Below are 25502 nucleotides of genomic sequence, written 5' to 3'. Positions count from 1 at the left end.
GCATATTAATAGTACCAAGTAATCAAAATCAGCTAAAAAAATGCACAAATCTATACTTTATGAATGTTGAAAAATATACCCGGATGGGGGAAAGCTCCTTTGAAACAGAATGAGAGGAGCTGCGCCTAGGACTTGATGTATTTCGAAGCATTTTCTTCAGCTGATATCTGTCTTCTTCTGCTGACTTGATAGAATTGTCAAGCCTTGAGGGACGCTTCTCCTGTGATAGTTCAATGTTTGAGGAAGGCTTTTAAGTGCCAAAATGAAAACAATTATTACTATAAACATACTTTTCCAACTAAGACATATTTCTACAGAAGCAAGCTTTATTATGTTTCAGATTTTCTGAATTTACCGTATTATAAAATCATTAAAGCTGTTTCTGTCAAAACAAATAGAGTTGGTTGTATGAAGCAGATCTCACAATAAAGGCTGGGAAGAGTGGGAGAACCTAGCATGCATGTGGCTATGAATGCCTACATACACCACTGAACAAATGTCATGGCTGACAACTTAAGTGAGAGAAGAAGACTGGTTTCGCCACCTGCCTCCTCTTTCCTTCTTTGTCCTTTATAAAACAAGGTATGGATGAAAAATAGGGATCTTTTGCCAATCTTTCTGCTAGACAGAAAAAAATACACAGAGCTTCCTAGCTTGGGTACAGGTGCACATAGTACACTCTGCAAGTGAAAAGAAGGTAAGAGTGAAACGGCACACCCAAACCATTCTGACAGGTAGATGAGATTTCTAAGGAAAGAGGCTCTAGGAAAAAGGTGTCCTTATAAACAGATTACGCCTTGAATTTCTGTACTTGAAGAGAGTACATCTTTAGGCAATAATTAAGCCAGCCCACCAACTCCACACACCTAAGGGTTGTTAGGAAAGGGTGCAGTAATGACCATGTTCAGCTTGCATCCCCAATGTCTTCCCAGGTGCACAGAGATGCAAGCAGAATTTGAAAGAACAGTGCCCATTGCTTTCTGTGTTACAGACATGCAGGGAGGTCAAACCACTGTTAATGCTGAAGAAAGAGAAATCTCACTGAAAAGACATAAAATGCAGAATAAGGGGCATTTTGAATGTTATGTATTCTTAACACTACAATTATGCATTTAAATATCTTATAAAAGGCGTATCAGTTGTACTAATCTGCGCAAATGCTTTTTGCAATGTACATATGATACGAGGTTTCATCAGCAAAAATAAAGATATGTAACTTACAGAGCTAAGGGCGCTGATTTTATGTTCCAATTTCCGTATAGTATTTTGTTGGCATTTAATCTGAGACTAAAATGAAAAGAAAGAAAAATATGATTAGTTAGACAACTGAAAATAGAGCATTTGGCAAATATTTTTCACTGACTAATAATGCATTTCGATAACTCATTTAAGATGAGCTGAAAATGAAAAACTCAGTAGAGCTGAGGTGCCAGTCAGTTAGCAGAGTGGTTTTCAACCAGTATGCTGTGGCACTCAGGGGTGCTGCAGGCAACACTGGCCTCTGTCCCTCGTTCCTTCCCTCCCTCCTCTGATGTCCTCTTGTGTCCTGCCTCCCAAAGGCTTACTCAGCTGTTTGTTGTAGCAGCCCTGGCTACAAACTCTGCAAGCAAATGGTGCCTCTGGGGCTGGCCAGGGAGCGCTGGTTGACAGGAGCTGAGGCGGCCTCAGAGTAAGCATGTAAGTGGGTGAGGGAGGCCAGGCAGGCAGGTGCTGTGCTGGCCTTTCTTGTGCTTGCTGTGTGCAAGGCCTGCCTGGGGGCTGAGTGCCCGGTGCTGAAGAAGAGCTCTTCTACCATGCAGCCCCACCAGCACCTGCGGCTGCCACCCAAGATAAGGTGCTGGCCTCATGTTCACCTTTGGCCAGTCTCCACTGGGCCACTAAGGCTGGGGACATCCTCTTCCCAGGCTCCTTTGGGGCAGTGTGAGGAGGCACCTCTCTTTGGGGCAGGGAGGGCAGCTCAGAGTTGGGCACAAGGTAAATCAGGATCTACTGATAAATCTCTGGGTCATTTGAAGCACAGGGTGTTCAAAAAGTAACCAGACACCTACTGAGTTACATTATCCAATAGGTGTATAGTTACTTTTCAAACACGCTATAGATTGGTAAGGATTTTTTACTCTTGATTGTTTAACAATAACAGCAACACAATGAATCCCTCCTAAATTATCCAGTTGGAATGAAGAAAGCTTAGGGTAACCAGGAGTGGATTTTTATGTTGAAGGACTGTGAGTTGAGTTCTGATACTATAAAAGTATTACTCAAAACAAATTCATGTGCTCAGAATTCTTTAAGTCTAAGTGTATGCCCTTTATATCAGACTCCAGCTGATGGATATCAGAGTTTCAATAGCGGCGCCTGCAAGTTTACCCTCCTCTGCTCTACACCATTACAAGGCTAAATGTCCACAGTATTTTTTGACCTACACCTGTATCTCTTTACTTGGTCAACATTGTGTGTGTGTGTGTGTGTGTGTGTGTGTTGTAAAATTATTGGAACACTGAGAGGAACATAGGAAACTGTCTTATTCTGAGATAGACCTTTGATCCATCCAATTCAGTATTGTTGCACTGACTGATAGCAGCTCTACATGATTTCAGACAGAAGTCTTTGCCAGTTCTACTTGGAGACGCTGGGGACTGAATCTGGGAATTTCTGCATCCAAACCAGATGCTCATTCACTGAGCTACAGCTCTTCCAATTGGTTACAATTCCAGTATTTCACATATACAAACTCTTAAAACTACATGAGCATCCAGAAATGGAAATTTCTCCTGTAATTGTGAAACTAATTCTCAAAAAGAACAAACTATAAAAGCATTGCATGTATAAAAATTTTATTATTAATTCAAGTACCTTGGCTTCTGCAATTTCCTGGTCTGCACTATCCAATACAAATTCTTTTTCTTTTTCCAGCTGTTCTGCTAACTTGTCTACATGAGCGAGTTCTTTACAGAGATATTCATTCTTACTTGCCAAGTCACCCACTTGAGTTGTTACTTCTTTCTTACTATCAAGTATTTTTGTAACATACTTCTCCAACTCAGTATTTTTTGTTCGCAGTTCTTCAACCTTGTGAGTCAAAAAGAACAAAATGGTTTCACTTCTCCTACATCTTAAGTCTTGGCAGCAAAACATTAGTTCATATCACATACTAAGTGTAAAGGGCTCCTGAGCAGCTGACCATGGTTAAGGTACAGTGAAACTGCTTGTTCCTACATGGAAATGGCTGGCTGAACTTACGCATGACTAAAGGAATACATTTCACACATACTAAGTGGCACTCCAGCTTTAGTCCTGGAGAGCTCAGGCCCCAAACATCTTAGATTATCTCTAACTCTGTGACTCCTTATAAACTCATCAGCTGTCAAAATCCTTTGGATGGTGCCTCAATGAACCAAGGTTCAATAGGAACAGTATATAAAGAAGCGTTTTTTTACATCAGTAAAAGAAAACTGTCATGTGTGAAGCAGCCCAGTGGTAAGCTAGACTAAGAGAGACAGAAAAACCATGCAAGCACCAACACTTCAGGCGTGCTTCAAAAGTGATATGCTGAATTGTTTAGAAAATCTGATAATGGTTAGATAATGAGAACTTTTAAGGCCAAAGTGACCAGCCTATAAAAGCTGGGTCACACCACTGATTTAATATAAAGCAGAGGAATGATGTGTTATTTAAACTGCAAAATAATTAGTCCAGAAGTGAAAGTCAAACCCAGCTCCCATGTTCTTCCCACCAAATCACTTTGCCTCATCTTCCAGAAGGGCTCCAAGACTACAGGCAAGCTCATGGGGGCAAGGGGAACTCATGTTGCAACCTGCCCTCATCATGCCCAGTAGGGCCTCCAGATGTATGGAAATTGTTGTTTTTCACCTGGAACCTGAATGACAATGAAGCTTTTAAAATCTGCCTATGATGAATGTATGTCAAATTCAGTGTCTTAATTCTAAGGTTAGAAAGCTAGAACACATAATGCAGCTCATGGAACGTGCCTAATTATGCAGCAACTTTGTTTCTAAGGATCTTGAATGATAACAATGTTCCACGTAAAACATACAATAGAGCCTGAAGCATGAAATAAAATCCAGGATCTATGGCTTTCACATGGTGGGGGCATACTAGAATAAAATCTGTCCAGTAATACTAGCAAGGTTATAATACTGTCTTGCATGACATACTAATCCTCGTGAGACTGTGCTAGTATGCAAGCTCCTAGAGAGGAGCTCACAGCTGTTTTGCTCTTCCCTGATCTTTTCATTGTTGTATCAAGCTTAACCAAGGTTTGCTTTTGTCTGAACCAGGGTTCATGGTTAAACACTCTCCTTGCTAACAACAAGCTGTAAACAAGAATAAACTTTGGTTACAGTTCATGGCTAGTGAAGAGAAAGCTTAACTAATGAGCCCTGGTTTGGACATGGTAAGTCAAATTATGGCTTAAGTGCAGCATGGCAGCAAAAAAGATCAGGGGGGAACAAAGCAGCTGCAAGCCCCCACCCCAAAACCAGCATGCTCACATGTCTCACTAAAATCAAGTTTGGCTTAGCATGTCATGCAAACCAGCCCTATAAAATACACTTTAATTCAATAATCTTCTGCCTACTGCCACTGCTAATATTGTAGCCTTTAAGCAAATGAGCAGTCTTTTTTTAAATACTGTTTTTATTTATTTTCATAGTACAGAAGATAAATTTTGAGAAAACAATTGCTACAACAGTAAACTACAAGTAACTTGTCCTGATAAAATTACAGACTTTTATCATGCCATGTGTTAAAGTTTTATTTGACAACTCTAAGAGATCATGCCACATTTTCCCATGAGTGCTGGGTGGATTCCTGCCACAGTCCGAACAATTTATGTATTCAATAAATATTTGTCATATATAAAAGGAATATGGATTGCGTTTGCCCTTTGCAGCTAATGAGCCATCTTGTGATCAGCATATGCTCTTCTGATCAATGAAATGATATCAAATCTGGCAAACACAATATTCATCCATTTCTAAAGAATCCATCAACCTAGTTTTGTCAGGTCTGAATCAAGACTGATAAAAGCCAAGTAGTTCTGATGCAGCTAAGTACTGTAATTACTCTCCATATACCTCCAGTAAACAAATGAGCTAAACCTATAGGGTTTTGCATTGGGAAGGCCCATTAGTACACACGGATATTGTCATGGTAAAATGCCACAACAGGTTGATTAACTACTATTATATAGTCATTATAATGTAACTATTGATCCCATGCCATTATTTTGTCCCAACATTTCTAATGAGAGGACAAATCCATTTTTTCACAGCAAAATGTTATGTTTATGGTCTAGTTTAGTTGTTACAAATAGCCAAAATTTCAGAAAAATATGACAGAACCTCTGATTGCAGTTGTTGGATGATTTTGTCTTTCCTAATGCTGTCTTCTGATTTTGAAGCTCTCTCACTTTCAGAAAATGGACAACCTAACACAAGCTCTTCTCTTGTTGTCAACCTCTGGGGGGAAAGAAGCAAAAACTGTTTAGAGAACAGTCCTGTTTTGTGATAGTCTATTCCTGCATTCGGCTGAAAAAATGCAAGTTTTGAATGTTATTGTCATAAGGTATTATATTGTAAATATAGCTGAAGCCCAAACCAGTATATATTTAACTGAAAGTAAAGTCCACTACGTTCAACAGGCTTAGATGGCAATATAATTGGATGGGATCAGGGCTGGCTGGGAAACCACAGTCAAAGTGTGCTCATTTATGGTTCATCAACAAATTTATAGGTTAAAGACGAAGTCATAAGACAGGTGACGAAATATGGAAAAATAACAGTGAAAGAAAATATATTCACAAAATGGTTCATATCTTTGTAGAAATCTATCTATTATAGAGGTTCAACTTTTTCCTCAGCAAAATTTGAGGTGGTGGGAACTAAATTTGGGTTTAGAAATTGAAGAAGACGCAAGGTACAGATTGTGGACAAAAGTGCCATAAAAATGCATATCGGCAACATCCAGAGAAACAGCCCTTAAAATGGTGTACAACTGGTACTTAATACCTTGATGCCTAGCCTATATAAAACCGAATGGTTCTCCCATATGTTGGAGAGGATGTCCCACTATAGGGACATATCAGCACATGTGGTGGGAGTGTCCAAAAATAGAAGTTATAGAAAGAATGCATTTACAGAAATATCTCTGATTGCAAGGGAGACAGTCTCCAGGACACCACAATTAACTTGTCACAATATACTGCAAATTGCAAACAAAGAACTCACAACACAACTATTAATTGCTGCAAGAACAGCTATTGCCAAGTTATGGAAATCATTGCAATTATTAACTATGGACCAATGGTATAATGCAATTTGGCAAATAGCGTTACTGGAAAAACTGACACAAAAATTAAAAGTACAAAGAGGCCAAAGAAACAAGACAATTTTATGCAGTCTGGTGTGATGTTTATACAAATTATACAAATAATGAAGCATATGGTAGAGCAGTATCCATAGTTTAGAGCACAGTGTGGTGTGCTTGAAATACATATTTTATTTTATTTTCTTCCCCTCCTTCCTATAAAGGTAAAGGGACCCCTGACCATTAGGTCCAGTCGCGGACGACTCTGGGGTTGCAGCGCTCATCTCGCTCTATAGGCCGAGGGAGCCGGCGTACAGCTTCCGGGTCATGTGGCCAGCATGACTAAGCCGCTTCTGGCAAACCAGAGCAGCGCAAGGAAACGCCGTTTACCTTCCCGCCGGAGCGGTACCTATTTATCTACTTGCACTTTGATGTGCTTTCGAACTGCTAGGTGGGCAGGAGCAGGGACCAAGCAACAGGAGCTCGCTCCGTCGTCTCGGGGATTCGAACTGCCGACCTGCTGGTCGGCAAGCCCTAGGCTCTGTGATTTAACCCACAGCGCCACCCGCGTCCCTCCTTCCTATAGATTACTACAAATCCTAATTGTTACTGATACAAAATACCTTTTACTTATACTTTACATCAGTTCATATATGTAATATTTGTAATAATTTTGGTATATACACCTTGACACAACTTTAATACATTCAGAAACTTTTGTCTGAGTTTTTTTATGTAATTGATGCATATAATATGCTCTTATGTAAATAAACATATATCTCAATGCAACCATATTAAAGTTTAAAGATGAAAATGAATAAAAACTATGTTACCAAAAGAAAAAATAAGGAAAAGGCCAGGGCTGCTTCCACTCTGGATATTTATTGTGGAATAACCACACTTCATTCACTCACTTTTTACAGGGCATCTGTATAATGTTGTGAACAAAGCATTCTGCTCCCTGATCAGCTCTTATTTTCTTCAAAGCTCAGAAAATCCAACTTTTTTAAAAAACACAAAGGGACAGCTGTATAATTTCCTCAGGTTTAGATGGACTATTGTACAATGGTTTGCAGGCTCAGTTTCAACCTAGATAGATTGCTCTAGGCATTTCCTTCTCTATGGTCCATCTGTCCTCCCTGAGAGTCTACTTTAACCCTTCCTTTCCACATAGTGTTGCATTTACTATATCTTATCCTCCCCCCCCACCCCAAATTGGGGCAAGGCAATAATAATTAGGAGCAAAACGAGAGAGAGGAATTATTTAAAACTTTCCACTCATATGGTCCAATATAATATCCCCACCCCTAACATCTGGGACTGGGTGAAAGGGGACTGGCCACCTGGCTACAGAATGTTATTTTGATTCCTGAAGTCTGGAAACAGAGTTGCTATTCCATTTACAAGCTACAGCAGTATAGCAATAATTGGGTGCTAATAAATCACCCAAGTCTGGAGCACCCTGTTTTCTTTTGTCCCAGAGATTAGGACTAGATCTAAAAGGCTTAAATTAAATTTGTTGGTACAAATCCTGGATGCCAAAATCCAAGTCTGGAGCAACTACTCTTTGTGAGACAATGCAAGGAGATTTAAAGCCACAAAATATGAAGCAAAGTGAAGCATGGAACTATATAGGCTGTCATACCCTTAAAATATGTCCTTCCAAGTGCATTTCAATATTTCCCTCTTCTCCCAGCAAAGGAAAACACCACACATTTGGTAAGTTAAAAACTGGTTTACTTACAAACTCTTCAAAGGTTAGGTACATGTGCTCTTCCATACATCAGCCAGAATTCTCCATACACCATCCCTAGCTAACAGGACCAGTGGTCAGGGATGATGGGAACTGTAGTCCCAAAACAGCTGAAGGACCGAGTTTGCGGATGCGTGTGCTATGGTGTTAACCCCTTTCTACATTAATTAGGCATATGCATGTTGCTTACCGTATATGAGACTTGAGACAAGATTTCTAGGAGAAAATTTGTGATGGTAATAGCAGTTAAACAATGCAACCAATTACCTACAGGGGTGGTTGGCTGCTTCTTGCTGGAGGTCTTCAAGCAGAGGCTGGACAACCATATTTCCAGGATGAAGCAGCTCTGGATTTCCTGCATCAAGCAGGGGGATAGACTAGATAGCCTATAAAGCCTCCTCCAGCCCTATGAATCTGTGATACTCCCATGTAAGTGTCCATAGTAGTTTTGCCATTATATCTGCTTTTATTTCCTCTGTGCCTAAAGATGACATTATTCATAATACATAAAATACTTCAATCTATAAAGATATGTTTTATGATAAATGATAAATAACATTAAATAGACATTAATTAGATGAATTACCACAATATATCATGTTAAGATCTGAGATTACTGATCTCTTCCTTGATGGGGCATAAGTCCCTAGTACATGTGCTTATGACTGCATTATACAACAGAAAAAGTATTCTATAGCTTTTGAAAAGCTTGGATAAACGTGGATAAAAATATTGCAAATTGTCTGGTAAGTGACTTATTATTTATTAATAGCAGATTACATTTTTTAAAAAGACTTGTTAGGTAAAAGGTAACTGTAAAGGACCCCTGGATGCTTAAGTCCAGTCAAAGGCGACAATGGGATTGTGGTGCTCATCTCACTCAAAGGCCGAGGGAGCTGGCGTTTGTCCACAGACAGCTTTCCGGTCACATGGTCAGCATGACTATACTGCTTCTGCTTGCACTAGTGGAGCAGCGGGAGCTCACCCCGTTGCGGGGATTCAAACCGCCGACCTTATGATCAGCAAGCCCCAGAGGCTCAGTGGTTTATACTACAGCACCACCCACATCCCTTGTTAGGGTAATGCCTAGGCAACCAAATCCTATGTTTACTGGGAAGTAAGTACCACTGAATTAATCTCCCCAATGTGTACATTGGGAATTAATAACTAAGGCCATCTTAAATGTTGAGCTTAGTCCTACTTCTATAACAGTTCACAAGCATGGGTGTAGCTCAGATTTATGTTAATAGAGGCAGGATACCCACCTGTCATTTTTCTCCATATGACTCTGTCTAACAGATTCAGAATAAAATGTCTCAACAGCTGTTGTTTTAAATTACTTTCTTTTGACCACAAATGCTCAGAAAATCTGTCAAAATCCTTCTACAATTTTATTTTTAGTTAAGTAATTTTATTTATTTACTTGATTGGGAGGCAGCAGCCCCCCCCCACCATGCCAATGTTCACAAGGTTTTAATTTTTAATCTATTTGTACTACAATAATATCAAGCACCAACATTTTCAGTAGCAGGGAAGCCTTATATAGAATCCTATATAGAATCATAGGTAGAGCTGAAAGGGTCCCCATCTAGTCTAACCTCCTGCAATGCTGGAATCTCAACTAGATCATACAGGACTGATGGTCATCCAACCTCTCCTTAAAAACCTCCAATGAAGGAGAGTTCACAACCTCCTAAGGGAGTCCATTCCACTGTTGAAGAGCTCTTACTGCCTGGAAGTTCTTCCTGATGTTTAGTTGGAATCTCTTCTTGTAACCTGAATTCATTGGTTCAGGTCCTAGCCTCCAGAGCAGGAGAAAACAAGCTTGATCCATCCTCTGATAGCCCTTTAGATATTTGAAGATGACTATCAAATCTAAAGGGCTGTCACGTGGAGGATATTATGACACACAAACGCAGGCAATCATACTCCGGAAAGCCTCAGCAAATAGTGCTGAATCCCAATCTCATACACTCCCCTTTTTATATTAACACACACCTTTAAAACAAAATCACAGAACTCAAAGCTTATTCACACTGATTTTTCTAGTAAAACATAAAAGTCTGATAATGACTTTGAAAAAGCAATGCTAGAATTTCAGTAAATTTTGTGTTTAAAGGAATATTTTAAAAATACCAGATAAACATCTATCACTTATATATGCTCTCCATGATTATATGTTTACTGAGCTAGATGATTTAGTGTTAAGAGAAGGAAGCATCTGCTTTCTAAAATAAACTGGAATTCTCCCTCTTGTATTTGCGATCACAGTTACGTGCTTAGTAGGTTTGCTGAATGAAACTGACTCTGGATTAATTCTGTGCAAAAGCAAAAAGGCACCTGGAGGTGTCAAGCCATGCCTACTTGACACCATGTAAGGCTATCGGTCGCCATGACAGTAGTTTGTTTTGGTTGAGGACTTAACAGCTAGGCACATTCAGGGGTAGCTGCTACACCAGAAACTTCTTAAACTTTTATTTTATATATTTAAAATATAACTTTAGAAATAACCCTAAGGGAAGGAGAGGAAATGGCTGATGTATTTCCCATAGATAATACTAGGGACATACTGGGCTTGTGGATTTTCTTTCATTCTACTCTGCAACCTTTTTTGCGGGTGTGCAGTGGACAGCTGAAAACCCATCTATTCCACAGTGTGGGTTTTTCAGGATTGCAGCTACCCATGCTTACAAGTAAAAGACACCACCACCTCCTTCAAGCAAACACAACTGCTCAGACTTAGCCGCCGTGAGCGCACCTACATAAAACCTCATTTCTCTGCAGCCTGCCTGGCATGCAACTGGGGTGTCTTCCTATTTCCTTGGTGGCCATGGGCGTAGCCATGATTTATGTTGGCGTTGGGGCAGGACAACCCACCTGCCCTCATCATCCGTTCGGCTCTGCCTAGCAGATTCCATAATGAAATGTATGGTATGATTATGGGAGTTGCAGAGTTGGAAGGGTCCCTCTGAGGGTCCACCCACCTGCAATGCAAGAATAGGCGGCTGCCCAGTCCCATACAGGGATCGAACCCATGAAACCTTGGCATGATCAGCGCCATGCTCTCTAACCGACGGAGCTCGGTTTTTAAATAACTTTCTTTTGACCCCACGCCCCAAAGCGCTGAGAAAAATCTATCAAAATCTTTCTACAGTTTCTGCTTTAAAAAAAAATAAAATTTGGGGGGTGGGTGGAGGGCAAGCAGCTGCCTTTCTCTCTCTCTCCCCCCCCCCCCGCTACGCCCATGTTAAGGGCTCTCTGTACCTTGGAAAGAATTTCTCTTCTCCTCCTGCGCCCGGGCCCGGGGTATTTCCTAGAGCTCATGACGGCAGCTAAACTAAGCTAATATTCCTGCCTTTCCCCCCACTCTCTGTCTCTCACTCGGTCGCTCCTCCACTCAGCTTCCTCAGCCTCGCCCGCTCCTTCGCCTCCTTTTCCCTCTCAATCCCGGCGGACCAATGAGCGGCCAGCGTAAGCGACGACGCCTCGGAGGCAACAATCCCCCGCCTCCTGCTTCACCTCAACGGCCGCGCGGCGTGGGGCGCGTGACGGGCGGGTTCACCTAGTGAGGAAGGGGGGGGTGACAGCCAGGCAGCTGTCATGCCCGCCCCCACAGCAAAAAAATAACTAATAATTGCCGGAGTGAGGGGTGGGGAGTTAATGTCCGCGTCTCTCTCAAGACCCCCTCTGATTATTCTCCTCAGGCCGCCCTGAGCTCTTGTTAACTCCCCCACCCGCTTGGCACAATGAATGTCCCTCCCTGGCTCCTCGCGGCGTCTCCTTGGCAACGGCGTCGCGACGCTCCCCCCTCCCCTCCGGCTCTCTCGCTACCTGTTAGACAAAACCGAGCAAGGGGCGCGCTCCTCTTGTTGACCCCGCCCCCTTCATCTGGCGCCCCCGCGCGCGGCGCACTCTGTCCGGCCGCGTCAACCGCTGCTCGCGCCCCAAACGCCGCGTGGCGTTCGCGCGGGCGCCGGGAGGCGGGGGGGGGGGGGAGGACCGCCTTGTTGGAAGGAAGGGCGTGAGGCGCCTACAGTTCTATCGCGGGGGCGTAGGAGGGGTGGGGTGGGGGACAGGTTCTTGGGCACTGCCACTAGGGCTCGCAGGGCTGTCGCACGAGCCCTAGTGCCCTATGTCTGCTATTATTTTTTCTTTAGCCCTTAGTATTTCTTTTTTTAATTATTATTTCAGGGAAATTAAGGACACGCAGAGACAGCGCAAGATTTAGGGTGGTTTCCAAAGATGCCACTATCAGTTTATATGTTATCTCTGAACTTTAGGGCTGCCTATGTGCCTGTCATAATGTAACCAAAATGGCAGCACCTATGCACAAAGAGGAAGGTACTGTAAAAGCAAACTTGGGTGCACTTTTTTTTTTAATGCACATGAATTAAGACTCGGGTTGGAATAGGGAGTCTTCTCTATGATTATAACTTTTGTTTTTTCAGCCAATACAGCACTGCAACATTTCATTCAGGTCAGTGGCGTAGCGTGGAGGGTGCAGGGGGGCCGGCCGCACCGGGCGCAACATCGGGGGGGGGGGCGCTTGCACTCACAGCTCTCTGCTCAAGTGCTAAAATCCACGGGTTAGGGGGCGCAAATTACTTGCCTTGCCCTGGGTGCTGACAACCCACGCTACGCCACTGGTTCAGGTGACTTTCTTAACAGTAGACTCATTTATCCAAGTGCCACTCTCTTGATGCAGCCAAAACAGCACCACTCACAAACAAGAGGGAGGTATTAGCACGCTTTAGGTAACCAACAGGTTTGCAAATACACATAAAAAGAACAACTTTTAAGAAAATAAAAAGCTTAAGGGTGGCAACCCCTCCCCTGAACCTAATGAGGACTTACTATCATGCTCAGCATATTGGCAGGTGGATGGAAACAGAAAACTGAGGGGAAGGGGCAGCAGAGTTCCGGCAGAAGGCACGCCCAATTAGATGGACAGCTGTAGAGGAGAATTCCATCCTGCAACATTTTGTTGTGGATCCCACTTACTGGTAAATAATAAGCACTTTAAAATCATTAAAGTTCCTTCTTGGGTTCTGCAAAACAATTGGCTGAAGGAAGATGAGAAATATGCTTCATGCCTTTCCACATCCTGTAGGTTTTAGCAGAGGGAATTTGTATCCAGGAGACTCTCCTTGCTGCTAGTCAACACAAAGTATCTCATATAAACATATAACTCAGTTTAGAGAGAACATGCTCATTGGGGATTGGCTTCGAGTACCAGCAATCTGCTCATGAAATAATGGAGAAAATAGATTAACTCTGTTTCCATAATGCCACCAAGTTATCTTGCATTCTTGATGCTTATCTCTGACAGGTTAGTAGCAATTACAGTTTGCTCTTACTGCTCCAAGATACAATAAAAAAATGAGGTGCTCTGTGGCATTTACCTCACAAATAGAGGCTGGATTTCATGTCACATTGCACAGTAATGTGTAATTTCAAGGCACATTAAACAGCAATACTATGGACATAGTTTTGTACTTTTAAATATTTTTATAAATTAAGTAACATTTTATAGACATAGTATCTTACAGGCTGATAGGTGAACTGATATCAAATATATACTAAACAACATGTTTTATACATGGATTCAGATAATCAAAAGTTGGTTTTCATCTGTAGAGCAGCTAACAGATTCTAGAAACATATAAGAGAATAGCAACATGCTTTGTAGATAAAAGGTATCAGCTGAATTGAGGGGAAATGCAGCAGAATAAAATTATCCTCCTTAAAGAAGCGCTTCACAAAGAGTGATATAACGGGGGGGGGGGGTTAACAAGAATGTGATAACTGGCTCCTTTCATGACAGAAATAAGGATAGTCTATAGTTGTGCTATAGAATGTGGAAACAAAGTGGTCATCTAAGCAAATAATTAAAATGATACTAACAAAGTGATAAACTGATGCCTTCTTTCAGTGAACACAATTAACTGAGTTGCTGGATATTATAGTATATGAATAGTAGTATTTATTTATATATATGCGGCAGCTAGATGGTGACTGGGAGCGGCCGCCAAGACCACATAACACCGGTCTTGAAAGACCTACATTGGCTCCCAGTACGTTTCCAAGCACAATTCAAAGTGTTGGTGCTGACCTTTAAAGCCCTAAATGGCCTCCATCCAGTATATCTGAAGGAGCGTCTCCACCCCCATCGTTCTACCCGGACACTGAGGTCCAGCACCAAGGGCCTTCTGGTGGTTCCCTCACTGCGAGAAGCGAGGTTACAGGGTACCAGGCAGAGGGCCTTCTCGGTAGTGGCACCCGCCCTGTGGAACGCCCTCCCACCAGATGTCAAAGAGAACAACAACTACCAGACTTTTAGAAGACATCTGAAGGCAGCCCTGTTTAGGGAAGCTTTTAGTGTTTGATGTATTACTGTATTTTAATATTTGGTTGGAAACTGAATAATGGCTGGTTCTCTTTGTTCATACTGCCTAAATTCTGCACAAGCTTGGGTTGCGCACCCATACCCATACTCAAACTCCTAAACCACACCAAAGCACAGAAGTTCCCAAATGGACTTTTTGAATTATAGTACTGTTAACCAGTGTTATTTTTATAGAAAAAGAGGAGCTGGAACACACCATGAATGTCTCCCTTGTTCTCTTATAATGACAATGGCACCTACCTGAGAGGTACAGTACTAAGTTCTGGTGAGTTCCAGTTGAATGAAAACCGTGCTGTTAATACATATTGCATTGCTATTTCCATTAATAACTACCACTGTTACTTACATTGTTCATTTGTCCTGCACTTTCAGTGGTTTTTGTGTGTGTGTATTAGGGGCCATATTCTTTGTGTTTGTTCATTTAAATAGAATGAATGTTAATTTTCCTGCATCTTAATATTACTTCCAGAAGCAAAATGCATAGTTGTAGAATCACACGTTAGTTAATGGAATTTCTTCAGTTATTCTAATAGTATTTTGTTGGGGTTTTTTGCATAGGGTTTATGCAGCAGTCTCCCTGAAGACCACCATCACCTACTTTGCATTGTTTCTGATATCTGCATAGTAACTACACCATGGGGAACTGTTGTGGTAAAACGAAGACACCAGTATCTATAATACAGAATGACACAAATATTGGAACTCCAAGCGCAAATGACCATTTATTTCAAAACACTGAGGAAATCAGTTTAGGACCTATGACTGGCTTTTTCCAAAACACAGGAAAAAATATACCAGAAGGGATACAAAATAATGTAGGCACTCCCTCAGAAGCTAGCTCTAATAATGTCGTCGGTTCTCAAAAGTTTGTTAAAGAAAATGATGGTTTGGAAATAACGGATGTTTAATGACATTTGTTAAAATGCTTTTGCCAATTTATATTTATGGTATAAGACTTTGCTATTTTATATTCAGGAAAAAAATAAACAAAAACAGAGCTTAAGAGCCAAATCTTTGGATACGGATTCTCATGTTGTCGGGCTGGTTTGCCTGCTTCAGGGCAACAGAGAATGGCAAAACCATTACAGTGCCAATGCAAATGACAGCCTTTCTCTGCAAATATCCGTGATCTTCCATGCTCTTCCACAGCATCTACTCCCGCCCCTCTGCCCGCTAATAAGAAAAATGCCGTTAACTGCCATGGAAACAGCTGCAAGGGAGCGAACAACAGTAGTCGGAAAGCAATACAGTACAGTACTGCATTCTGTAGCAGTGTCCGGTCGGAATGCATCTAAATGTCCGGGAAAGTACGGACGTGTGGCAGCCCGTGTCGGCAGTCCCTCCATAAAAATAGCTCCAAAACAGCTTTGTTGCGATTTGCAATATTGGACAAAAAAGTAAAAAGCTCAACCACTGTGCCAAAAGCAACTTTTCTGTCCGGATTTTCACTGTTTGAAATATGCCACTTTTTTGCCGGTAAGAAGTGAGCACTCCTGATAGGAACTCACGGGCGGGTTCTATTGTGCGCACCCGGAAGGAATTTTGTGCGACTACATTTGGACAAAAACCATAGTCTCTCTAATCCTGTACTGTATAGGCAACTTCCGGGACCTTCTGACAAGGATGTGTGTTGCTCAATGGAAAACAAATGGCGAAATCAAGGATTTCGGAGTAGCTGTTGCGCAGCAGAGTGTCCGCCCAAAGGTACCAGCTGTGGCGAAAGTTCCTTTAGAAACAGACGCGCATTTTTTGAAGGGGAGCAACCCAATCCAGACTGTGCAACTCTTCACTATTTCTTGGATCTATGTAGATCTGCGCGCGTTGCTCCTGATTTCTAGATCTATGGCCACCGCCTGGCTCCTTAACGCGCTTCCCGCGTGGGCAAAGGGAGCTCATCCCCAGTAAGTAGGGCGACGGGTATCGGGGCGCGCTGGGAGAAGCTGGAAGGGGCTTCTCTTGCCATTCTCTTCCCATCTTCGTGATGGCGCCCCGCGGGAGCTGGGCAAGGTGTCCTTGAGAGGATTCGGTGCCTTTGGGCGGCAGTCCCATACGCAGAGCCCCATGTAGCCCGACGGGAGTTTGCTTTTTTGTCCTAGCAAGGTTGCATTCAGTTTAATTCGGGCGGGTGGGTCGCGGAATGTGCCTTTTCTATCTCCATTGCCAGGCCAGCATGGAACAAAGCTTATTCGGGTGCACAGCCTGGCCTTGGTCTCCATCAGAACCTGCAAAAATAGTGTCTCTGAGCACAGAAGCAACTGCTGCAATTTGCCCAGGGTGGTTGTGGTGCAGCGCAAAATTGAAAACGTTTGCCACGCACGCTATATTCTTGGTGCTATCCCAATACAGGGAGTGGAAACCTGTGGTATATCAAAAGTTGAGTGCTGAAAATCCGCTTTCCGCTAGCCCTGAGACCTTCACGTTCGGCATATATTGCTGGGTTGTGAAATTAATGAGAGTGGGAGGAAATGTATTGTTTCCTTTGTAGCTTAAGGCCTAATAACTAATAATCCCTTTTTGGTATTTCAAAGGATTAAAATGATTAACGTAAAGCCACAAATTACCCTAGCAAATCTTTTATAGCCTCTCATACAAGCTATTTGAGGGTAAACAATGAATTCTGTGCTTTTTCCTTAGGTGGTCGATAAAACACAACTGGAATAGGCAATTTCTGCATATTATTCAGTCATATAATACTCTATTATCTACTTGTCAGAAAGGAGAAATAAGTCTTTTAAAAAATCTGATTCAACAGAATTGTTTTAAAAGATTTTCCAATGAAACACAGACATATTTTGAAAGGGTTTTGAAATGGACTATGCAAAACGTGTATCACCCTATGCTGTTTTGATTGTTTTGTTAGACTAAAACATGATAATCCGGTCATCTCTGAGGAAATGCTTCCAGTTACACTGTGTCCTCAAAGTTCCAGCTGCTGGCTTCAAATGTGCAACGAGAGGACTGATCCTGCAGTCTGTTTCCCAGGATGTTTATCAGAATTTAGCTTTAGAAGATTGGATCCATGATAATATGAATTTTGAAAACAGACACATTCTTTTCCTTTGGAAAAATTCTTCTACTGTAGTGATTGGTAGACATCAGAATCCTTGGCAGGAATGTAACCTCAGATTCATGAGACAGAATGGTATAAAACTAGCTAGAAGAAAAAGTGGGGGAGGAACAGTTTACCATGATCCTGGCAACATCAATCTCACTTTCTTTACAAATAGGAAGATGTACAAAAGAATGGAAAATTTAAAACTAGTGGTTGGAGCATTGAAAGCCCTGCGGCCCCAATTAGATGTGGAGGCTACAGAGAGATACGACCTCTTGTTAAATGGAATTTTTAAAATCTCAGGAACGGCTGCAAAATTAGGAAGGACTGCTGCTTATCACCACTGCACCTTGCTCTGCAGTGCTGATAAATTTATTTTATCAACTGTGCTCAAAAGTCCTTACAATGGGATAAAAAGCAATGCCACGCCAAGTGTACCTGCCTTAGTGAAAAATCTCTTTGAAGAAGAGCCTACTTTAACTTGTGAGATGCTCACTGATGCCATTGCAGAAGAATATGCTGCATACCACCAAATTGATAACCATATTGTTGAAATAAATCCAGCTGATGAAACAGAATTCCCTGGAATTAATAACAAAGCAAAAGAACTGCAATCCTGGGATTGGCTATATGGCAAAACACCAAAGTTCAGTATTAGCACATCCTTTAATATAGTTGATGAACAATCTTGCCTTGAAATGAAGATAAATGTGGATGTAAAAAATGGAAAGATTGAAACTTGCAACATTGATGTGCCTCCTTTCTGGTTGCCACCAATCATGTGTGATGAACTGAAAAACCATCTTATTGGCATCAAATTCTGTCCAAAGGAAACCACTGCAGTAGCAGCTGCTTTGATGAGAACATGCACAGATTATAAGATACACGGCAAGTGGAATCTCTTGTGTGAGAATATAGTATCTCTAATGTAGTTGATTCCTGATAATCAATCCTTTATCAATACAGTCTTATTCTAGCAGAGGGTTTTAAGGACTTGGCTGAACGTGAGATTTAATAGTGAAGTAATAGACTGCTGAATGTAAACAAATTCACTTTTTATTAAAACATAAATAAAAAAATACAAACTTGTTAATCAAGTCAGTTTTGTTTTTTAAAATGGTTATCACCAGTCCTTAGAAGTCTTCTCTTTTAAAATTTACATATTTATTTCTTAAAGTTAGCATCCTACAGACTTGCTCAAATGGATCACACAATGGCTTGCAAACAGTATAAAACAAAATAAAAATACTGGTAGAAAGAAACATAGCATAGTATAGCATTAAAAACATGTATCTAGACATTCAAGACAAGAATTTTAAGGTCAATTTATGCCTTCTGAATTCCCAGTTCTAGTAAGACATGGCATGCGTGAAATAGAGGAGTCATGCTAGGCATTGTTAGCTTGAGAGCCTAAGCCCATTTACTTGAAAGCAACTTCTACTTAAGTCAATTGCCAATGTAAATGTATTTAAGACTTTGGTGACCAAATACTTCCTAGCCGTTTATTAGGAGGTGGCTTTAAAAGAGAGACCTAGAACATAGGGATTAACCAAGAGGCCACCATTTAATGGAGGTTCACAGGAATGTTCTTGCCTTCTCCCATTATTGACAGGTTGGCATAGTGCTCAATCTTGCTGTGCTGATTCTAGAATGTCGAAGCCTGTGTCTGGGCTGCTTTCCTTTACAAGAGTTCTGCCTTTCCTCAAAAGTAATCCATAGTGAAAGATTAAAACGTACGTGTCCGTATTATGCCAGTGTGGGGTTCCCCTAATGCGGGAAACTCCATTGTTTCGTGGTGACATCAGCCTGTTATTGTGACAGAAGCTGCATAACTCCCCCCCAGAATTCTGTTTCTTCAGTAAATTGGCATATAAGGCAAAAGCTCCCTGTACGGTTCCAAATTCCTTGAGCATATTAAGTGGACAGCTTTATTATACATAGCTGTAGCATATTACCAGTTTTGCTCCCTAAGGAAGTTAGCTGCTTTTTCACACAATTAAGATGCCTATAATATCTGAGTTTGGAAGATTTTTGCTACTTGCTTAGTTCAGTGATTCTTGAAATACAGCTTGGGAACCATCAGCATCCCTGTTTAACTTGTGAGTGGTCCCTGAGGTTAATATGGGGTGTATCCAGACTAAGCTAGTTACATCTTTAGTTTAACTGAAATTGGCCAAGTTTAAGTTAGTCATGATTAACTTGTCCCATGGCTATGTATGGGACTAAAGCACAACTAATTTAGTCTGAATCCAGCCCAGTGAAAATAAGAGGAAAATGCTGTCAGAGGGTTTCTTTGACACTTCTACCACATGGTGAAGAAGCAACCAACTTCTCACTTTAAAATTTAAATCTATATGCAGTGCAAATGGCTGTAGGGAAAACTTCTATAAATATTCCAGCTATATGCACAATTCTTTCCTGTGCACCAATCAGGTTTTTCTGAATTGTAGCTGTTAAGAGACAAATGCAGTAGTCAAATGTTTTGCTTCAGAGGCTTTTTAGAGGATCCTTCCACATGGTATGGGAAGCAAATCTGATAGCCCAGCACAAGGAAGCAAATCAGAATTGTGGTCTTCACTGACAGTTCATTACTCTGGGGTAAACATGTCATTTTGTTTAGATAAGCTATCAGGCTGATGTGCAGATTTTTTAAAATTAAAAAAAAAAATACAATCAGTTTACTTTACAAAAATGCATAGTGGATGTGGTGGAACAAAGTAGCTCTTGCTCAAAAAACAAACACACCAGTGAGACTGGTTGGTTTGGGAACTTAGGGTCATGTTTTCTTTGTATGTTTAGTGTGAAAGATGTCCACTGTAGTTTCATGACATGGTCTCAAATCAAAATCGCAGTATCCAAGGCAAAAACGACCCTGTGGAAAACAAATTATTCTACCAATTAAGCCATTCAGCAGTTCAAATTTATTTTAAAATTTATATTTTTCTATTCAGTTCCCACCTGTGGTTTCTTAAAATAATCAAGGCCTCTTCCAATTTTAATCATCCATCCATTGTTGAATCTGTGTGTTAAATGCAAAAAAGAGAAGTGCTCCCTCAAAAATATAGAAACTAGACATATGTAAGGTTAACAAGAGAAAGAAAATAATTTTACAGCACTCTTAATATGTAAAAAGCTCAGGAAGCACAATGAGCAAAGAACAGATGATGGTTGGCAATTTCAATCTTTGCAACTTTCAAGTTGTTCCAATTGAGTTAACAACAATGTTCATAGCAGGGAATGCTCTTAATTTGCAACATGGAGGAGTGATGCAAGTGTCAGCCCTTTCCCATACAAATACCATTTCACATGAAGCAGACACTCCAATAGAAGCCTAAGGGTGTGTGTGTGTGGAGAACATATGAAGTAGGCCATCTTTGCCTCTCCATGGCATACAAAGTTGAAACGAATAGTTACCTGTTAAATATATATTAACCATGGGTGTCCATGTAAATATTCTGACTGCTGTTCCCATCATTTGCCTTGCTGTAGTCATTTTTGTTCAGCAGCAGGCAGGCAGGGGGACAAGTGGTAATTTGAACAGCTGGCAGGAGACACCACTGCTAAATACTTTTAAAAGTTAACAAGTTTCCAGAACCTGAACTGACAACTTTAAGGTTTGAAGATAAACTTAGGCTGCAATTCCAACCATGTTTACTCAAATGTAAACCCCACTGGATTCAGCAGGGCTTACTTCCAGGTAAGTAGAATTAGGATAACAGTCTTAGTAATCAATTATATGGGTGATGGCCACCGTTAGTCATTCTCAGGGTTGAGCTGCTGGAATAAATGTTATCAGTTGATTTCAACGGATATGCTATCATTATGATTTAGTTGATTATCACCACCTGTATCTTAGACAATCAATGTGGAACATTTTATGCACATGTCACCAACCTAATTTCTCGATCGTGTATTGACGGAGAATATGATACATCCAGAGTAACGCCAAAATCTTTCAGGGATTGTTGTATCTCTTCTAGGATAGTCATTTGTTGCCTCTTTTCATTGCCCTGTAAAGATTTGTTTGCTTTACAAATCAAATAAAGATAATGGCCGACATACTGTAAATTCATATTGGTCGTATTTCTCAGAATGAATAAGCCCCTTCAATATTTTCACTTTTACCAATGCAGATACTCAAATTTAATGTTAAACATAATTCCTGCAAGGTGTCTTACGAAATGGAATGTGTGTGTTTGGTAGATGGAATAAGTAAAAGTTAAGAGGCTAGATGTCATAGGACAAAAGACGAAAACACCACACACCAAACCAAGCCCCACCTACACACACTTCTAACTATGGATTCAAACTAAGACTTGCGATGAAGTCCATAAAAGATTATTCACACGTTTTTTAAAAAACTCGACTACCAGCTCTCCAAACACAGTTAAATTATGTCATTTGTAGCACACTGATGGCTTGAAAGGAGAACCACCTTGTTGTAAAAAACATGTTTTGCATGAATATCATCCCAGGTTCAATTTTTCACATCTCCAGGAAGGCTGAGAAACCACTTGAAACATTTGAGAGTCTGGCTAATCAATAGACAATATCAAACAATTGTCTAATTCAGTATAAATTACCTAAATTTAATTACTATTATTTAAATTTGTATACCGCTCTTCATCCACAGATTTCAGGGCGGTTCACAACATAATTTTCTTCTAATTAACATTCTCTTCTAATTAATAAAAACCTCTTATTTCCCTATTGTTAGTAAACACAGGTAATTTGATGAGTGGCTATTCATAAGCCTCCTATTACCCTAAAACCTCCCCAGTACAAAAAGTGTCTTACTTTTAGGTGCAAAATATAGCAATCTTTTCCATCTTGTTTCCCTCACTACTGAGTTGTTGAAGATATCTGTCAGAAATAGACCGGTATCTTCAGAAAGAAAAAAGATAGCATATTAATTTCAGACCCATTCTGAATCCAGAATACATTACTGCTAGCAAAATGTCAACTGAAAAATTCATTGACAAAAGCAAATCCTTTTTTTACTTTTGCCATGGCAATTACAGTCACTGCTTAACTTCAGTAAGTACAACTTTATATGGACAACACTGCAACCCTATGCATATCATATTTAAGTGTGTTTGGGGAGCTGGTGGTCTAGCTGTTGCTGTTATTATCATTATCATCATCATCTACTCAGAAGCAAGTATCACTGAATTCCTTGGGACACAATCCAAGTAAGTGGATTGCAATCAGGGTAAAATACTTACTTCATCATGAGATGTAAGAAGATGTATAGTTTTCACTTTGCATGGTCCTTTAACAAGCATTTCACAGAATCTTAAGAAGTTGTACAACTGTAAATAAGTAAATAAGATTAATTTTTTAGATGGAAAAGAAGAAATCGTTTTGAGTGTATAAATCAACCATGTCTTACCTGATGGACTTGCCTAATATAAGGGTCCTCAACCCAAACCTCTGTAACAGTTTCATTAAGATATTCTTGGAACAGCTTTTCATAGCTGAAACCTTTTGAATTTTCTTCTATTTTAATTTGTTTGTGGTATTTTCCATCTAAAAAGAAGAAAACTTTTCAGTTTGAAAAAAATGCTGTATGGCATTTTCGAATGAAACAAAGAATACAATATATAATTCCACAGCCATAATAATGAAACTTACATTACAGCTTCATACCTTCTTTCTCTTTCTCAATATATTTCTTAATCTCTTCTGCCCTGTCCATGTAACTTGTTATTTTGTCTCTGTAATGAGCCTTTTTCTTCTCATCTTTTGTTGCTGAAATACAGAATACAGAAATTACAGAATACAAGATGCAGAAAAACAATGAAAAAAATAGTTCATCAATTCCCTTCCTTTCACTTTAAATTTTAGACCTGCATGCACACAACAGGGGAACTGACCAGTACCCAACTCTCATGACAAGCCCTTTAGAAATTTGAAGATATCATTACCAGATTAAACATATCCATTTCCCTCAACCTTTCTTCATAAGGCTTGGTTTCCAGGCCCCTGATCATCTTCTTCACCCTTCTAAAGGACCATGGACTAAAGGGTTATGGATACCTTTGAATTCCCTTAAGAATTATCTAATTTTGTGGAGGATATGTCTGCCATAATAACTTACTGGGCAGATAGGCTTATTGTAGCATCTAAGGTAGCATAGGGACGCGGGGGGTGCTGTGGGTTAAACCAGAGTCTAGGACCTGCCGATCAGAAGGTCGGTGGTTCGAATCCCCGTGACGGGGTGAGCTCCCGTTGCTCGGTCCCTGCTCCTGCCTACCTAGCAGTTCGAAAGCACAAGTGCTCTGGTGGGAAGGTAAACAGCGTTTCTGTGTGCAGCTCTGGTTCACCAGAAGCGGCTTAGTCATGCTGGCCACATGACCCGGAATCTGTACGCCGACTCCCTCGGCCAATAAAGTGAGATGAGTGCCGCAACCCCAGAGTTGGTCATGACCGGACCTAATGGTCAGGGGTCCCTTTACGTTTAAGGTAGCATAATCTACTGGGCCCAATTCAAAGTGCCGGTTTTGACCAATAAAGCCTTAAATGGCTCAGGACCGCAATACCTCAAGGACCACCTCTTTCCAGATGAACCTACCCAGACTCTGAGATCATCTGTGACCCTATTTTGTGTGCCTCCTCCAAAAGAGGTCTGGAGGGTGGCAACACGAGAATGGGCCTTTTCAGCAGTGGCTTCTTGTCCCTCTTTAACCAGGCCTTTGGCTGATTGGCATTCAATGCCATTTTAAAATGTGTTGGAGTGGATGGGGGTTATTGGGTTGTTTGAATTTTGATTATGTATTTTGTGTTTTTATATTGTGATTTTAATAACAACAACAATATTTTTATATTATTTATACCCCGCCCACCTGGCTGGGTTTCCCCAGCCACTCTGGGCGGCTTCCAACAGAATATTAAAATACAATAACTCATTAAACATTAAAAGCTTCCCTGTAACCTCCCTAAACCTGCAGGTATAGAAGAATGAATACAAAAACTTATGGAATATCCAGAAATGGTGAAACTTACCAGAAGAATAAGGAATCAAGAGAACTAATCTTTTATAAAAGAATGGAAACGGTTTATTGAATATTTATAAATTATAAACAGATAAAAACATTGGAACGATTATTGTAACAACCTCAAGTTTTATAAGAGTATATATGTAAAGAAGATGAATGAGTAAATTAAGTTAATTTGGATACGCAGAAGATATTAAAAACAAATTAAGGAACCCAGAAAGAGGGGGAAGGAAGTCAAGTTTTGAAATGGTAAAATGATTGTAAAATTAGTGAAATGTATAAATTTGAAAAGTATAAATGAAAAATAAAATGAGAAATAAGACCTGCGGGTATAGGGCGGTATATAAACTTGATAATAAGTATTTGTAAAAATTAAAAATCTACATATTATTTCGTAAGCAGGGTGTTCCTAAACAAAATAAATAAAATAAAAAATACCTTCCAGTAGCACCAACTAAGTTAGTTACTGGCATGAGCTTTCGTGTGCATGCACACTTCTTCAGATACACATTTACAAACAGCGCAGGATGACTTGCTTTATTTAAAGAGATAATGAGCTCCACGATCCTATACGCATCTCCTCGGAAGTCACACAGGTTCCCAAGGGACTTGCTCTAAGCGCACCCAGGACTTTGCCGCGCTCCTCTGCCTTCAGACTGCACCTAACAGGGAAATCCACCTGCAGGGAGCGACGGGGAGGAAGAAAAAGCCTCACCTTTGAGGACCCGAATCAGGAGGTCAATCCCTTCCTGATAGCAAACAAGGGACTCCTGGAAGCGAGAAGCCGAGTCCAGCTCCACCGCCCGCTTCAGCACCAGCACCGCCGGGTCTTCCATGGCCGCTGGGAAAGCACGGCGTCGGGGTCCTCGCTTAGCAGGGCGATTCGCCGCTGTACGGGGGGAGAGGGGCAAGCCTCCGGGAGACACCAGTCCCTAAGGCGACCCAAGCAAACCTGCAACTAGCAGG

General features: G+C 40.8%; 3 protein-coding genes across 20 annotated transcripts in view; 1 reads left to right on the top strand and 2 right to left on the bottom strand.

The window, feature by feature from the left end:
- Positions 1–12051, bottom strand: part of TSGA10 (testis specific 10) — a 38535-nt gene extending 26484 nt beyond the window's left edge. For 6 of the 16 annotated variants that reach the window (XR_014525773.1, XM_083501697.1, XM_083501698.1 and 3 more), the window contains exons 1-5: positions 11345–11820; positions 5364–5480; positions 2854–3069; positions 1222–1287; positions 80–247 (exon numbers count right to left, since the gene is read on the bottom strand). Coding sequence is in view for 15 of the 16 variants with exons in the window: in XM_083501697.1 (XP_083357823.1) it covers positions 80–247; positions 1222–1287; positions 2854–3069; positions 5364–5480; positions 11345–11404 (627 nt within the window). In the remaining variant the exon portion in view is untranslated. Of the gene's footprint in view, positions 1–79; positions 248–1221; positions 1288–2853; positions 3070–5363; positions 5481–7241; positions 7329–11344; positions 11821–11911 lie in introns of those variants that run through there. The other 10 variants (XM_083501690.1, XM_083501692.1, XM_083501688.1 and 7 more) reach the window with 7 other exon arrangements.
- Positions 12052–14665: 2614 nt separating this feature from the next.
- Positions 14666–18631, top strand: LIPT1 (lipoyltransferase 1). 2 transcript variants are annotated; one of them, XM_083501736.1, is made up of 3 exons: positions 14666–14751; positions 15045–16387; positions 17121–18631. In XM_083501736.1, exon 3 carries the CDS (start codon positions 17355–17357, stop codon positions 18468–18470), a length of 1116 nt encoding a protein of 371 aa, XP_083357862.1. In that variant the 5' UTR covers positions 14666–14751; positions 15045–16387; positions 17121–17354; the 3' UTR covers positions 18471–18631. The 2 variants fall into 2 exon arrangements, with proteins under 2 accessions (XP_083357862.1, XP_083357863.1); XM_083501737.1 differs by lacking the exon at positions 14666–14751 and having other exon boundaries at positions 16070–16190.
- MITD1 (microtubule interacting and trafficking domain containing 1) lies at positions 18577–25385 on the bottom strand. 2 transcript variants are annotated; one of them, XM_083501760.1, is made up of 7 exons: positions 25252–25385; positions 23188–23289; positions 22931–23067; positions 22764–22850; positions 21433–21548; positions 20497–20557; positions 18577–20410 (listed from the first exon to the last, which is right to left on the bottom strand). In XM_083501760.1, the coding sequence occupies exons 1-7, from the start codon at positions 25370–25372 to the stop codon at positions 20315–20317; spliced, it is 720 nt and encodes a 239-aa protein (XP_083357886.1). In that variant the 5' UTR covers positions 25373–25385; the 3' UTR covers positions 18577–20314. The 2 variants fall into 2 exon arrangements, with proteins under 2 accessions (XP_083357886.1, XP_083357887.1); XM_083501761.1 differs by lacking the exon at positions 22764–22850.
- Positions 25386–25502: the final 117 nt, after the last annotated feature.

This window comes from Podarcis liolepis (assembly GCF_965112155.1).
Source record: "Podarcis liolepis genome assembly, chromosome: 4".
NCBI classification, from domain to species: domain Eukaryota; kingdom Metazoa; phylum Chordata; class Lepidosauria; order Squamata; family Lacertidae; genus Podarcis; species Podarcis liolepis.
Note: the sequence above shows the minus strand (reverse complement) of the source record. Positions and strands in the feature narration are given on the sequence as shown.